At 42.9% G+C, this 15608-nt stretch overlaps 1 protein-coding gene across 1 annotated transcript in view; it reads left to right on the top strand.

The window, feature by feature from the left end:
- The window catches only part of MARCH10 (membrane associated ring-CH-type finger 10), an 80620-nt gene that overhangs the window by 46441 nt on the left and 18571 nt on the right, over positions 1 to 15608 (top strand). The window contains exons 5-7 of the mRNA XM_029213124.1: positions 6130 to 7546; positions 12394 to 12560; positions 15211 to 15320. Of these exons, the coding sequence (XP_029068957.1) occupies positions 6130 to 7546; positions 12394 to 12560; positions 15211 to 15320 (1694 nt within the window). The remainder of the gene's footprint in view (positions 1 to 6129; positions 7547 to 12393; positions 12561 to 15210; positions 15321 to 15608) is intronic.

Genomic DNA, 15608 nt, shown 5'->3' with positions numbered 1-15608 from the left:
AATCCAAGAAGAAGATATAACAATGATAAATATATATGCACCCAACATAGGAGCATCTCAATACATAAGGCAAATGCTAACAGCTGTAAAGGGGAAATCGACAGTAACACATTAAAATTGGGGACCTTAACACCTCACTTACACCAATGGACAGATCATCCAAACAGAAAGTTAACAAGGAAACACAAGCTTTAAATGACATAAAAGACCAGATAGATTTAATTGATATTTATAGGACATTCCATCCAAAAACAGCAGATTACACTTTCTTCTCAAGTGCACATGGAACATTCTCCAGGATAGATCACATCGTGGGTCACAAATCAAGCCTCAGTAAATTTAAGAAAATTGACATCATATCAAACATCTTTTCTGACCAAAATGCTATGAGATTAGAAATCAATTACAGGGAAAAAAACATAAAAAACACAAACACATGGAGGCTAAACAATACGTTACTAAATAACCAAGAGATCACTGAAGAAATCAAAGAGGAAATCAAAAAATACCTAGAGACAAATGACAATGAAAACACAACGATCCAAAACCTATGGGATGCAGCAAAAGCAGTTCTAAGAGGGAAGTTTATAGCTATACAGGCCTACCTCAAGAAACAAGAAAAATCTCAAATAAACAATCTAACCTTACCCCTAAAGGAACTAGAGAAAGAAGACCAAACAAAACCCAAAGTTAGCAGAAGGAAAGAAATCATAAAGATCAGAGCAGAAATAAATGAAATAGAAACAAAGAAAACAATAGCAAAGATCAATAAAACTAAAAGCTGGTTCTTTGAGAAGATAAACAAAACTGATAAACCATTAGCCAGACTCACCAAGAAAAAGAGGGAGAGGACTCAATTCAATAAAATTAGAAATGAAAAAGGAGAAGTTACAACAGACACTGCAGAAAAACAAAGCATCCTAAGAGACTACTACAAGCAACTCTATGCCAATAAAATGGACAACCTGGAAGAAATGGACAAATTCTTAGAAATGTATAACCTTCCAAGACTGAACCAAGAAGAAATAGAAAATATGAACAGACCAATCACAAGTAATGAAATTGAAACTGTGATTAAAAATCTTCCAACAAACAAAAGTCCAGGGCCAGATGGCTTCACAGGTGAATTCTATCAAACATTTAGAGAAGAGCTAACACCCATCCTTCTCAAACTCTTCCAAAGAACTGCGGAGGAAGGAACACTCCGAAACTCATTCTATGAGGCCACCATCACCTTGATACCAAAACCAGACAAAGATACTACAAAAAAAGAAAATTAGAGACCAATATCACTGATGAATATAGGTGCAAAAATCCTCAACAAAATACTAGCAAACAACAGTACAAAATCCAACAACACATTAAAAGGATCATACACCATGATCAAGTGGGATTTATCCCAGGGATGCAAGGATTCTTCAATATACGCAAATCAATCAATGTGATACACCATATTAACAAAGTGAAGAATAAAAACCATATGATCGGGCTTCCCTGGTGGCGCAGTGGTTGAGAGTCTGCCTGCCGATGCAGGGGACACGGGTTCGTGCCCCAGTCCGGGAAGATCCCACATGCCGCGGAGTGGCTGGGCCCATGGGCCATGGCTGCTGAGCCTGCATGTCTGGAGCCTGTGCTCCGCAATGGGAGAGGCCACAACAGTGAGGGGCCAGCATGCCGCAAAAAACAAACAAAAAACAAACAAACAAACAAACAAAAACATATGATCATCTCAATAGATGCAGAAAAAGCTTTTGACAAAATTCAACACCCATTTATGATAAAACCTCTCCAGAAAGTGGGCATAGAGGGAACCTACCTCAACCTCATAAAGGCCATATATGACAAACCCACAGCAAACATCATTCTCAATGGTGAAAAACTGAAAGCATTTCCTCTAAAATCAGGAACAAGACAAGGATGTCCACTCTTACCACCATTATGCAGCATAGTTTTGGAAGTCCTAGCCACAGCAATCAGAGAAGAAAAAGAAGTAAAAGGAATACAAATTGAAAAAGAAGAAGTAAAACTGCCACTGTTTGCAGATGACATGATACTATACATAGAGAATCCTAAAGATGCCACCAGAAAACTACTAGAGCTAATCAATGAATTTGGTAGAGTAGCAGGATACAAAATTTAATGCACAAAAATCTCTTGCATTCCTATACACTAATGATGAAAAATCTGAAAGAGAAATTAAGGAAACACTCCCATTTACCTTTGCAACAAAAAGAATAAAATACCTAGGAATAAACCTACCTAGGGAGACAAAAAACCTGTATGCAGAAAACTATAAGACACTGTTGAAAGAAATTAAAGATGGTACCAACAGATGGAGAGATATACCATGTTCTTGGATTGGAAGAATCAATATTGTGAAAATGACTATACTACCCAAAGCAATCTACAGATTCAACGCAATCCCTATCAAATTACCAGTGGCATTTTTTACAGAACTAAAACAAAATATCTTAAAATTTGTATGGAGACACAAAAGACGCAGAATAGCCAAAGCTGTCTTGAGGGAAAAAAAGACAGAGCTGGAGGAATCAGACTCCCTGACTTCAGACTATACTACAAAGCTACAGTAATCAAGAAAATATGGTACTGGCACAAAAACAGAAATATAGGTCAATGGAACAGGATAGAAAGCCCAGAGATAAACCCACGCACCTATGGTCAACTAATCTATGACAAAGGAGGCAAGGATATACAATGCAGAAAAGACAGTCTCCTCGATAGATGGTGCTGGGAAAACTGGACAGCTACATGTAAAAGAATGAAATTAGAATACTCCCTAACACCATACACAAAAATAAACTCAAAATGGATTAGAGATCTAAATTTAAGACCAGACACTATAAAACTCTTAGAGGAAAACATAGGAAGAACACTCTTTGACATAAATCACAGCAAGATCTTTTTTGATCCACCTCCTAGAGGAATGGAAATAAAAACAAAATAAACAAATGGGACTTAATGAAACTTAAAAGCTTTTGCAAAGCAAAGGAAACTACAAACAAGAAGAAAAGACAACCCTCAGAATGGGAAAAAATATTTGCAAACGAATCAATGGACAAAGGATTAATCTTTAAAATATATAAACAGCTCATGAAGCTCAATATTAAAAAAACAAACAACCCAATCAAAAAATGGGCAGAAGACCTAAATAGACATTTCTCCAAAGAGGACATACTGATGGCCAAGAAGCACATGAAAAGCTGCTCAAACATCACTAATTATTAGAGAAATGCAAATCAAAACTACAATGAGGTATCACCTCACACCAGTTAGAATGGGCATCATCAGAAAATCTACAAACAACAAATGCTGGAGAGGGTGTGGAGAAAAGGGAACCTCTTGCACTGTTAGTGGGAATGTAAATTGATACAGCCACTATGGAGAACAGTATGGAGGTCCCTTAAAAAACTAAAAATAGAATTACCATATGACCCAGCAATCCCACTACTGGGCATATACCCAGAGAAAACCATAATTCAAAAAGACACATGCACCCCAATGTTCATTGCTGCGCTATTTACAATAGCCAGGTCATGGAAGCAACCTAAATGCCCATCGACAGATGAATGGATAAAGAAGATGTGGTACGTATATACAATGGAATATTACTCAGCCATAAAAAGGAACGAAATTGAGTCATTTGTAGAGACATGGATGAACCTAGAGACTGTCATACAGAGTGAAGTAAGTCAGAATGAGAAGAACAAATATCGTATATTAACGCATATATGTGGAACCTAGAAAAATGGTACAGATTAACCAGTTTGCAGGGCAGAGATAGAGACACAGATGTAGAGAACAAACGTATGGAGAGCAAGGGGGGAAAGCAGTGGTGGGAGGGGGTGGTGGTGTGATGAATTGGGAGATTGGGATTGACATGTATACACTGATGTGTATAAAATGGATGACTAATAAGAACCTGCTGTATAAAAAAATTAAATTAAAAAAAAACAAACAAAAAAAAGTATTTAACCAAAGCCTACCCTTCCGAATCCTCCATATCATTTTTTTCTTAAAAAAAAAAAAAAAGGGCTTCCCTGGTGGCGCAGTGGTTGAGAGCCCGCCTGCCAATGCAGGGGACATGGGTTCGTGCCCCGGTCCGGGAAGATCCCACATGCCGCAGAGCGGCTGGGCCCGTGAGCCATGGCCGTTGAGACTGCGCGTCCAAAGCCTGTGCTCCGCAACGGGAGAGGCCACAACAGTGAGAGGCCCGCATACCGCAAAAAAAAAAAAAAAAAAAATATATATATATATATATATATATATATATATGGAGAGAGAGAGAATTCAGATTGTCACATAGAAGCATTTGTTCCTTAAAACGCCATCAGCCCAGCCTGGGTGGGCACACAGCTCCAATCCTTTACATCCATAGCCAGACGCCCAGAGCACCCTAGGATCACTGCTACGTCTCTTACTGGGGTTTATAAAACCTAGGAGGGGCCTGATAAGAAAGCTTAACTGATTTCTAGAAGAGCTGATGAGTAAAGATTCTCACTGCGTCCCTGATTGTCCCATGCAGTTAACAATAAAAGGAGGCTTATGGAGTATCAGGATGTTGGAGACGCAGACTGCTGCTCCCGAGAGGCGCCTCCACTAAAGCAAGTCTGTATTGACTTGGTCTTCGGCTAAGCCAGACGCTTGGAGGATTTCTGTTTCACCTGCCTGAGCTGTTACCACACAGGCCCTGCCAAAGCTGTGGAGTCCTGTCCACTCTACAGGGTGAACCGCTTTGGGAGCCGAACGATAAGGATGGCAGCGCCTCACCAGATCCTACAGGATAGCAGAGGGGGGAGCAGAAGGGGGTGGCCAATGGCAGGAGGGAACACAGGACAGTGGCATCAGAGAAGTAGGTCCAGTGTCCTATCCACGTTGAGAGGGTAAAAACCCTCAACAGTGCACACACTAGGAATTAAGTGGATTCTTGTTTTTACAAGGAAATTGTTAGTCCAGCCAGTGTCTTCAGGAGTAATGCAGGGTAGTGGTTACAAATTGCAGCATCAGGCAGATCTGAGTTCAAATGTTCACTCCATCACTTACTGGAAATAGGATCTTGGGCAAGTTATGTGACTCCCTAAGCCTTGGTGCTCTCACTTATGATGTGGTGTGATTGTGGCACCTGTTCCACAGGGTTGTGAGCCTAACTGTGTGCATGTAACACAATTAGCATGGTGCCCTCAATAGTGCTTATGCATTATTTTTATAAGGCAAGCTTTGACCAAACCATTTCACCCATAGACATTCCTACCCCTTTGGGCACTTGACCTCTCTCCTCTTTCAGGGGGCAACGGAGAGGAATTCTATCACAGTCAGAGGTTACAAACTGACTAGGGGCTAGTGGCAAAGAGGAGATCGTGATTTCATCAGAGGGTTATGATTTTTATTTGCACTGAGTAGTAAATGTAACCATGATCATCAATTTAACTGGGCAGCAGCTTCTAGAGCCTTCCTCCCAATCTGCCAGAGTAGACTGTACATTTCTTAATGTTTTGTAAAGCTGTATGTGAAGCAGGAGTGTCCTGAATGTATGTTGAACAAATTGGGATGAGAAAGCACTGGTGGGTTTTGTAGTAGTCATTCCTGGAGTGTTGGTTTTCCTTCTCAGTAAATACTGGTATGGAAACCATCATTTGAGAGATTTTACCCATCATCAGCCCTGACTGATGTGGGGCTGGACAGTCTTCCCAGAGCTTCTGCAGAAAGGATCTGTATCCTCAGGGTCATTGTGCTGCCCCAGGACCAACCTGAGCTCCACAAATGTACAAAAGAGAGTTCATAGGGACTTCCCTGGTGGTCCAGTGGTTAAGACTCGGTGCTTCCATTGCAAAGGGCAAGGATTCGATCCCTGGTCAGGGAACCAAGATCCCACATGTCACACGGCACAGCCAAAAAAAAAAAAAAAAGAAACAAAAACAGAAGACAGTTCATACGCGGTAAACTGAAACTAACTGTCCTGTACTCCTTCAGTACCTCCAGTCATTTTAACCATGCCCGTTTTCCTCTCCAGGGCTTGTTTGTTGCCTTATGGGACCCTCACCCTTGGTGTTAGAGGTCTCTCATCTGTGAGCACCTACAGTAAAATGATAAGCTTATCTTTTCTCAATACAGATCCAATCGTTCAACAAGAAGGTCCAATGTGGGCAAGTGACACCAAGCTGAAGAGGCCAACTCGAGAGAGAAGAAACTTGGTCCCATCCTCACAGCTAATAACGGTGATGGAGAATACCCCCGAGAAAGCCAAAAAAAAAGACCTGAGTGCTCTCTCCCAGAAGGAACCACACCCGGCCCTATCCCAGGCCTTCCAAGGAACAAACAGTCCTCAAGAGTTGACCGAGTCCTTGGGGCCACCACTCGTAGCTACCACCTTGGAAGGGCCAAGAAGAATGATGTTTCGGTTCAGAGATGAAGATTTTTATTCCGTTTTATCCTCAAACTCTGAAGAAGAAAACGATGACACTGAAGAGGAAACCCATGTAGAGGAAGAACTTTTGTTGGCTGCTATGCACCCGCTCCGTTCTCCTTCCAATCGTAAGAGAAGTAGATTTCTTGGGACATTGGCCACTCAGGCCAAAAATAAAAGTTTTGAAGAAAATCCTGCCAATTGCAGAGCGAATTCTGTAAGGAGAAGTGAGTCCAGTCATGGCTCATTACGAATTAGCAGTGCAATGTGGCTAGTGACAGGGCAGCCTTCCATCTGGCAAGGGATATTCCAAGACCCTGGGCGGCCTGACGGGGGGTCTGCTAAAGAGAAAGACAGCAGTGACGGTGAAAATGAGAAGACCTTTCATTCATGGGACACCAAATCCAAAAGCAGTCTGGAGGATGACCTTAATGCTGAAAATGTATTTCGTGAGGTCACTTCTATGGAAGACAGGCCTGGAACCCATGATTATGAAAGAGATTGGCAGGCCCATTTAAGTGATTCTAATAATCCTCTTGGCTGTTTTCTTGCTGGTAGACCAGCAGCTCCAAGATCGTCAATGGATTCATCTTACAACACTCCAGGCTCATTCATGCATTCTGCTCTGAGAGACGATGCTCCGGCAGACCTGTCCACATCATCTACCTTAGCTCCCAGTTCAGACTCGGAGGGAAGCTCCAGGTTTAATGTTCGTCAACCACTGTCCCCCATTAGAAATAGGAATCTATTTGCCAGTGCTGAAAACCACAGTTATTTTCCTGTAAACAGTGTGCATGAATTTGATGTCAGGGGAGCAGAACATATTACTTTAACAAGCCAATCTCAGGAGGCTCCATTACATACAGAAGATCTCTTACTAAATCCTCAAAGCAGCTTGTCCTTGGTGCAGTCTTCCAGCTCCTCTCCATCAGAAACGAATTTACAAGGCCACTTGCATGTGCCCAGGTCCCTGCAAGAAAATACACCTTTTAATTTCTTTGCAGTGTCTGAGTTCCCAAATCAAAATGACAATGGGAGCAGAATGGAGGTCCCTGGCGTCACCGATGAAAAGGAAGCCACTAAAATAAAGGCAAACCCTGAGAAACTCAAGAAATTACAAGAAAGGTGAGGAGTTTTCATAATTATATGAATATACATATATATTTCTAAATTCTATTTCTCTAACACGAAAATAAGCAGTGCTTTCCTTAAAGGGTCATGGGGATTCTAAGTCAAGGGAGGCCCTTCCTTGACATTTTAATGATTTCTTCTTTCAAGAAAATTGTCTAGTTTGTTGCTTTTAAAATATATGTCTCTACAAAGAAACGTTCAGTGTTCCAGCCCAATTTCTTCAGTATTCCCAAAGTGTTTTTTTCCTTGAATACCATAACTTTAAGAAAGGCAAGCAACTATACTCCAATAAAAAATAAATAAAATTTTTAAAAACAAAGAAAATAAAAGGCAAGTTTGCCAAATATAAGGGTTTTGGGGGTTTGCTTGTTTGTTTTTGGTCGCACCTTGCAGCTTACAGTTTCTTAGTTCCCCGACCAGGGATCGAACCCGTGCCCCCTGCAGTGGAAGCATGGAGTCTTAACCACTGAACCGCCAGGGAAGTCCCAAGGGTTTCTGACTTCTACATAGGGCTTCCCTTTCCCCCTAGCAATTAGGAACCAAGATTTTTTTATGAAATGGTTGTCATCTCCCCAGAGAAGGAGCCATTCAGCACTTGGAAGTTCACCAGCTCTCCCCCATGAGCTCTGCGCAAATCCAACCAACAGTTCTAGAATTTGAACCTTCCAAACTAAAAGGCCGGTCTCCAACAGTTGCCATAGCTACCTCAGTTCTCTGAAGGGCCACGCTGGGGTGACCACTGCTTCCATTTTATGTGCTGCTTCACATGCACAAGAAAGAGAGAAATAAGATCTTTTTTGAATTGCTCTTTTCTTTGATCTCTCCTTTCTTGTGAGATGATTTTGGGATATTTCACAACTATGAACTGCAATACTTTCTAAAGCTGTCGTTAAACACCATGTCGGGATTTGACCATTTAATTTATGATAGGTGTTACCATGCCCTGATATTGGCTTACTGATCTGGAAAGTGATTCTTTGAATGCGAGCCCTCTTTTTTGTGTTAGTATGGCTCACTGGGTCATTAATTATCCCATTGATATTCATCTGTAAGTGGGAAAATTCCATGGCAATGAATCTGAATGCAAAAAGGAGGAAAAGATACGACTTAGAATGCTCACACACTCTTGTCTATCATTCGACTGCAGGAATGAAGTAATTTCCTTGTTAGCAGCACCTTTTTTTTTTTCCATATCAAACAAACTACCAAAAGACAGACCCAGGGTTAAGGGCCAAAAGGTCTCAGCACCCATCCATCCTCACCTACCCAAAAATACTCTTCAAACCCACTTGGCAGGGGTCTGGACCTCCACCATCCCAAAGCAATGCCTTCGGGCTAAAAATGACTTCTTTTAAAAATGCACCCACTTCTAGGTGTAGTAATGCATTAAACAGCTACTATTTGTGTACTTCGTTTATCACTCTTTTTTCTGTATACAATAAACCTTATGCTTTTCTTATTATTTCAAAATTATTCATTTTAGGAAGTATTAAAAATATAAACTTTAAAGAAAAATCACCAATAACCCTATAATCCAGAGAAAAGCACTGTGAAAAACTCTTTCCAGTCTTTTATCTTTGCATATAAATGCAATTTTTAGTAAACATTGGTTCATATTTTATAATATGCCTTATTTTAAGATTTCAAGCCCATTTCTCAATGCCACTTACACTCTTTAAAATGTTCGCTTGAGGGCTTCCCTGGTGGCGCAGTGGTTGAGAGTCTGCCTGCTGATGCAGGGGACACGGGTTCGTGCCCCGGTCCGGGAAGATCCCACATGCCACAGAGCGGCTGGGCCCGTGAGCCATGGCCTGTGCTCCGCAACGGGAGAGGCCACAACAGTGAGAGGCCCGCGTACTGCAAAAAAAAAAAAAAAGAAAGAAAAAAAAATGTTCGCTTGATTCATACAAACAAGCATATAACATACGCACCCTCTAGAGAATTAGAAGCAGAACAAAACCCGGGCATCCCTGTGCCCACCTTCCAGCGAACAGAACATCACTGGAGCTTGGGAGCCCCTCACTCACTCTATCTCCTCATCTCCCTCCTTCATCTCCTCCCTCCCAACCCCCTAAACCCTCTGGAAATCATTCTTGCATTGCAATTATCATTCCTTTGCTTTTTAGTTTCTTGTTGGAAGTTTTTTTGCTTCATGGCTTCACCATATGAGCATATGTATTCCTAAACAACATATTGTATATATTTTTGAATTCTGTAGAAATGTTACTATTGTTTTTGAACTCCCTAGAAATGGAATATCTGTTCTTCCGTGACTCGCTTTTTCCCTTTACATCGTTAGCCAGATGCATCCTGGTTGATATTTTGGGGCTTTAATGCATTTGCTTTCACCACTACAGACAATTTCGCCATTCTCCTGTCGATGGACATTTGGGTCCTTTACTGTTTTCTGTACACAGTGCTGCATGAACATTCTTGTAAACGTCTCCTGGTGCACATGGGAAGAGTTCTCTAGGATATTTATGCAGGAGCGGACTTGCTGGACTGGCGTGTAGCACAGCTTCCACCATACAAGTAATGCCAATGTATTGTCTCAACAGTGATGTATACTGTTGTCCATCCTTGTCAGCACTTGTATTGATTGGCTTTACAAATTGTCACCAGTCGCATGGGAGTAAAATGATACCGTGGCTTTAATTTACATTTTCATGACTGTTAGTAAGGTTGGGTGTTCTGTTGGCTCTTTTTAAATTTTTTTTGGCCACGTTGTGTGGCATGCGGCATCTTAGTTCCCTGATCAGGGATCGAACCTGTGGCCCCTGCATTGGGAGCAGGGAGTCTTAACCACTGGACCACAAGGGAAGTCCCTGTTGGCTCTTTTAAATGTTAAATGACCATTTCTATTTCTTCTACAAAACGCGTATCTATGTCTTCTGCCCATTTTTCTTTTAGAATATATAGATATTTAAATCCTTTATATAGTCTAGCTATTAATCTGATTCTCTGACAGTTATGTGTTGGAAATATCTTTTCTCAATTTGTAGTTTGTCTCTCCTCTTTCTTGATGTTTTTTAATGAAAATAAATTCTTAATTTTAATGTAGCCAACTGTATCCATCTTCTTTACAGATTGTGATTTGTACCTTGTTGTCTTAAGAAATCCTTTGCTAACCTGGGGTCATTATGACATTCTTCCTATTTTCTTCCAAAATCTCTACAGTTTTCCTGTGCACGTTTAGGACTTCATGTGAAATGAATTTTGGACTTAAGTGTGATATTTAATTTGTGGTGTGAGGTATGCATTGTGAATACCAATGTGTCCCAGGATCTTTCCCCTGCAGAGCCACATCTGTCACATAACATAACTATAAATATATAAGTCTGTCTCAGGGCTCTCTGTTCTGTCTGTTCTGTTTTTTTTGTTGTTGTTTTTCCCTAAGGCACACCATCTCAATGACTGAAGATTTATAAGTTTATAAGTGCAAAAGCCTCCCTCCCCACTTTGTTCCTTAAGAGTCCTTGACTATATACATTTAAAAATCAGCTTTTGGGGATGTTCATTGGAACTGCATTGAATCTATAGATTATTTGGGAGAGAACTGACATCTTGGAGACATCGAGTCTTTCTTTGGTAAACATGGCATATCTCTTCTTTTATTTGTGCCCACCATGAGATAGTATAATTCTGTTCCTTTTCATTGAACTTCCCTTTCTTGGGGAGAAAACTCTTTTAAGACACTGAGCATACACTCCTATATCTACAGTAATGTCCATTTCTTCCTCTCCTTTGATTTTAGTCTCTAGCCAGTTTTGCTTTCCTTGACCAGAGAGTCCCTAGGCCCATGAGGATTCTAAAGAACAAAAAATTAGCCTTAGATTCCTCAAAAGCCTCCCTACAGAAACATCAACCAGCTATCGACTCACCATTTATGAGACACAAATACGTTTGCTTACATTTTCATTAATTCCATATTCATCACATTCCAGCAGCTTATATTCTGGAATGTTAGCATAGTTTATTGGCAAGGGTTGAGTTACTGGTGAGTTCACGTCCAAGTTCACTGGTTCATCACTCATCCCAACCAACATCTACCGAGTGGTCTCCACATGCCAATACTTTACCAGACTCCAGATGCACTTTATTGTCTGCACAACAGGTTCACCCTCATCACCCCTTCCAGGCCGCCCCATGACCCTACAAGTGGGTAGCAGTAGTCGGATCATCATGGCTTTACACATGAGGAAACAGAGACCTGGAAAGCTCAAGCACCTTGTCCAAAGTCATCAAACTCACAAGTTTTAGAAGCAAACCTCAAAGGCAGGCCCTGGCGGCTGCGGGGAAAAGAGCTCCTAGCCTCTGGCTCAGTTTCCCTCTGGAGCTCTTGCCCAACCTTTGGATGTGTGATAGGAGCGCTGATGCTCCTGGTTAGCTCACACGGATCAATAACTGCAAAGGAGCCTGACTTAAAAATCGTGAACCTAGGGACTTCCCTGATGGTCCAGTGGTTTAGACTGTGTGCTTCCACTACAGCGGGGGCGGGCTTCGATCGCTGGTGAGGGAATTAAGATCCCACATGCTGCGGGGTGTGGCCTAAAAAAAAGGAAATTAAAAAAAATTTTAAATACCTCTACCACCTGCCTGCTGCGGCCTAAAAAGAAAAGATAAAGAATCCCTGACCCTGTTATCAGTAACCGTCATACCGGGAAGAATCTTCAGCAGGGTCAGAGGGAGCAGTGGGTTAGCCCCCAGGACGGCATGGGGGCGGGGGGGCGGGGGGGATGGCTCCCTTTTCCTCCCCGCCCCACCCTACGCTCTGGGAGCTGGTATTTGCGGAAACTGCAAACGTGTGGACTCCTGGTGACGAGGGCTTGTTTTCCACTTAGTCTCCTGGAGGAGGACTCTGAGGAGGAGGGAGACTTGTGTCGCATCTGTCAGATAGCCGGGGGTTCCCCCGCCAATACCCTCGTGGAGCCGTGCGGCTGCGTGGGAAGCCTGCGGTCTGTCCATCCGGAGTGCCTGAAAAGATGGCTTAAAGTGAAAATAACATCAGGTAGGTGGGAAAGGCGGAACGACACACGTGCCGAATACTTAACCCGAGGCGCCGCCCTGTGGGACTCGCAGCCTTGATGACAGCTCACGGCAGCAGTCGCTCGGGGGGAACGGGGCCCTTGCTCACAGCCCCCGAAGGACAGGGGCAGGACTAAGCTGCCTTCAAATTATGGGAGGGAAATGAGTTTTGTTTTGTTTCCAAGGCTCAGGGAAGAATCCTGGAACGTGCTGTCGAATTTTACCCCTGCTCGAGGCCTGAGCAGAGATGCTAAGATTGCCTCCCAGGAGGAAGGAAACTAGAATTGGGTCTATGGCTGGGTCTCAGCAAACACACAGCGGCCACGGCAGCTGGTAGACAGACCAGTTCTGCTTCCTTTTACTTGGGGAGAGGGGTTGGGGTAGCACCTAGGAGCTGAGCCCAGCTGCCCTTTTGCGGCAACGAAAAGAGCAGTGATCTAATTTTTCTGCCGCCATATTAGATAAAGAGAGTCCCATTGTGCTCATTTTGTCAGCTCTGTCTTTAACAGATCTTGTAACTGGGTGTGAAACCCCGTTCTCAACTCCCGAGGGAGGTTATAACCTAAATACAGCCATGTCAGTAGGTCGGCTGCAGTTTCCTTGGCAGAGAACAGGAGATTTCTTCAAAACATTTAGGAACAAGAGCAACTTGAATAACAACAACAAAAAAAATAGGACGCCAGGGCTTCCCTGGGGGCGCAGTGGTTGAGAGTCTGCCTGCCGATGCAGGGGACAAGGGTTCGTGCCCCGGTCCGGGAAGATCCCACATGCCGCGGAGCGGCTGGGCCCGTGAGCCATGGCTCCTGAGCTTGTGCGTCCGGAGCCTGTGCTCCGCAACGGGAGAGGCCACAACAGTGAGAGGCCCGCGTACCGCAAAAAAAAAAAAAAAAAAAAGGACGCCAATGCAAAGAACACTTCACTTCAAAAAGACCTAAGGCTTTTAGACTCCCCTTTCTGAAAACTTTTTACCCCAGAGCCAGATGCTGTTTCGCTTCTCCTCCATGTTCTCCTCCTTGGTTATCATTGTGCCAGACAGCCCAGGAGACCTAGAACTTGACCCTGTCCCCGTGGCGTGTCACCACGCCCCCTCAGCAAGCACAGCACACTATTTAATCAGGCAATGAACACACAGGATGATCCCGTTAACTCTCTCCTCCCTGAGGCCCTTTCTCCACGTCTGCAGGAGAAATGTAGGAGCGCCCACTGCCCGAGCTACTTAAATGCATCTCCACACAGTGAGCAGAGTACCCAGCCCTTCAGAGAGCAAAGAACAAGTGGATCTCAGCCGCTAATGACTATGCTGTGCAATGCTTTATCTTACGAGAAATTTGGGCTAATTAAACATCTAGCACAGAAAAAATTACTCATGAGATGTGTGATGAAAGTACTGCTAAATGCTTGTAAATGCTAATGCTGGTCTGGGTGTGATCTGGCAGGATTAGATTGGAGGACACATGGGACCTTCCATAGCCTTAAGTATTATAGAATGATGCTTAAAAAAAAAAAAAATCAAGTCAACAAAATGCAGATAAGGGATCGCTGTTCATCCTTGTCTTTTGAAATTCTCTATTATTTACTACTTCTTTGTATCCCCAGTGGGGAAAAATAGAACTGGGGTATAAAACCCTATTAGTCCTCTGTTTTCTTTTTTTTTTTTTGGCTGTACCTCTTGGCTTGTGGAATCTTAGTTCCCAACCAGGGATTGAACCCGGGGCCCCCTGCAGTGGAAGTGCAGAGTCCTAACCACTGGGCCGCCAAAGGAATTCCCAGTCCTCTGTTTTCTAATGCATAAAATAAACACTAGTACATCATTAGCCAAACTGCAGCACCTACACCAGGGGGAAAGGGCATATGGCAACACGCTTGCTTAGACATAACAGCCACAGATCTGCATCTTCCACTTTTGCACTGGGGAATAGGATAAGCAGAGGAAAAAGTGCTGATCTAGAATTCACGTTAAAAAAAAACCCAACAAACCAGCAACAAAGGAAGCCTTCTCCTGTTTCTTTTCCCAAATGAGGCTGAACTCAGGCTCAAGCATTGGCCCCAGATACTGCCATACCAGTGCCCACACATGGCCCCAGGGTCCCTCACTCTTCTCAGGTGGCAAGTCACCTGGGCAGGAGTAAAGACAGATTTTTAAGCCACAGATCGAGGATAGCTTCTGCCACCAATTCGGTCCTTACTAATTTATTTGCTTGGACCAGTGTTAGATCTGCCAGGAAAAACAACAGTAACATAGACATAATATTCACTCTTCTGGCAAACACTTGTGTTACCGACTCTCAGCCTCCATGTAGTAATTCTAATTTTTTTTTTTTTTTTTAGTAATTCTAATTTTATGAACCAATATGTTTATATTTAAACACAAAGCAAGACCTGTTATTTAAAACAGGTGAAATTCCTGGGAATTTCACTCACAGGAAGCTTGCATAATAATGAAAATGATGACAAAGGAAATTTTTTGGATCTCAGGTTCAAGGTCATTTTCTACCTTGAGCCTGAAGAAAAGAAAACTGACTGACTTTAAAAAAGAAGGCCACTGAAATGCAGAATTCCTAACACACACACAAATTCGCTCGCAAAATGTCAACACCAAAAGGGTTATGCGTAACAAAATTCTTTAATTTAAGGAGCAGATCTTGGCACTGTGAAGACCTGTGAGATGTGTAAACAAAGCCTGCTGGTCGACCTGGATGATTTTAATGTGGCCGAGTTCTACCAGAAGCACCAGCAGTCCCGGGTAAGAGCTGCTCACACCCGCTCTGGGTCCACAGGCTAGAGTCGGGTAGAGGCACAAGGTAGGAAGAAACTTTCCCTGATACAAGGAATGTAGAAGCCCTGTGCAGGGGGTGAGTCTGGGAGTCTCCTAATTTAGCTCGCTTCTCTGAGAAGGTCTGTTACTAAATTGGACCATTGGAGGGTTGGAAGACTTGGTTGCCCTTGGTTGCTTGTTTGCTGAGGTCCCACTGCTGTCAGGGACAAAGTAGGAAGCTACAGTAGCTGACTGGACACACAGAAACAGGAATAG

The sequence above is a fragment of the Monodon monoceros genome, unplaced genomic scaffold, assembly GCF_005190385.1.
Source record: "Monodon monoceros isolate NGI ecotype Baffin Bay Population unplaced genomic scaffold, NGI_Narwhal_1 Super_Scaffold_9, whole genome shotgun sequence".
Taxonomy (NCBI): domain Eukaryota; kingdom Metazoa; phylum Chordata; class Mammalia; order Artiodactyla; family Monodontidae; genus Monodon; species Monodon monoceros.
Note: the sequence above shows the minus strand (reverse complement) of the source record. Positions and strands in the feature narration are given on the sequence as shown.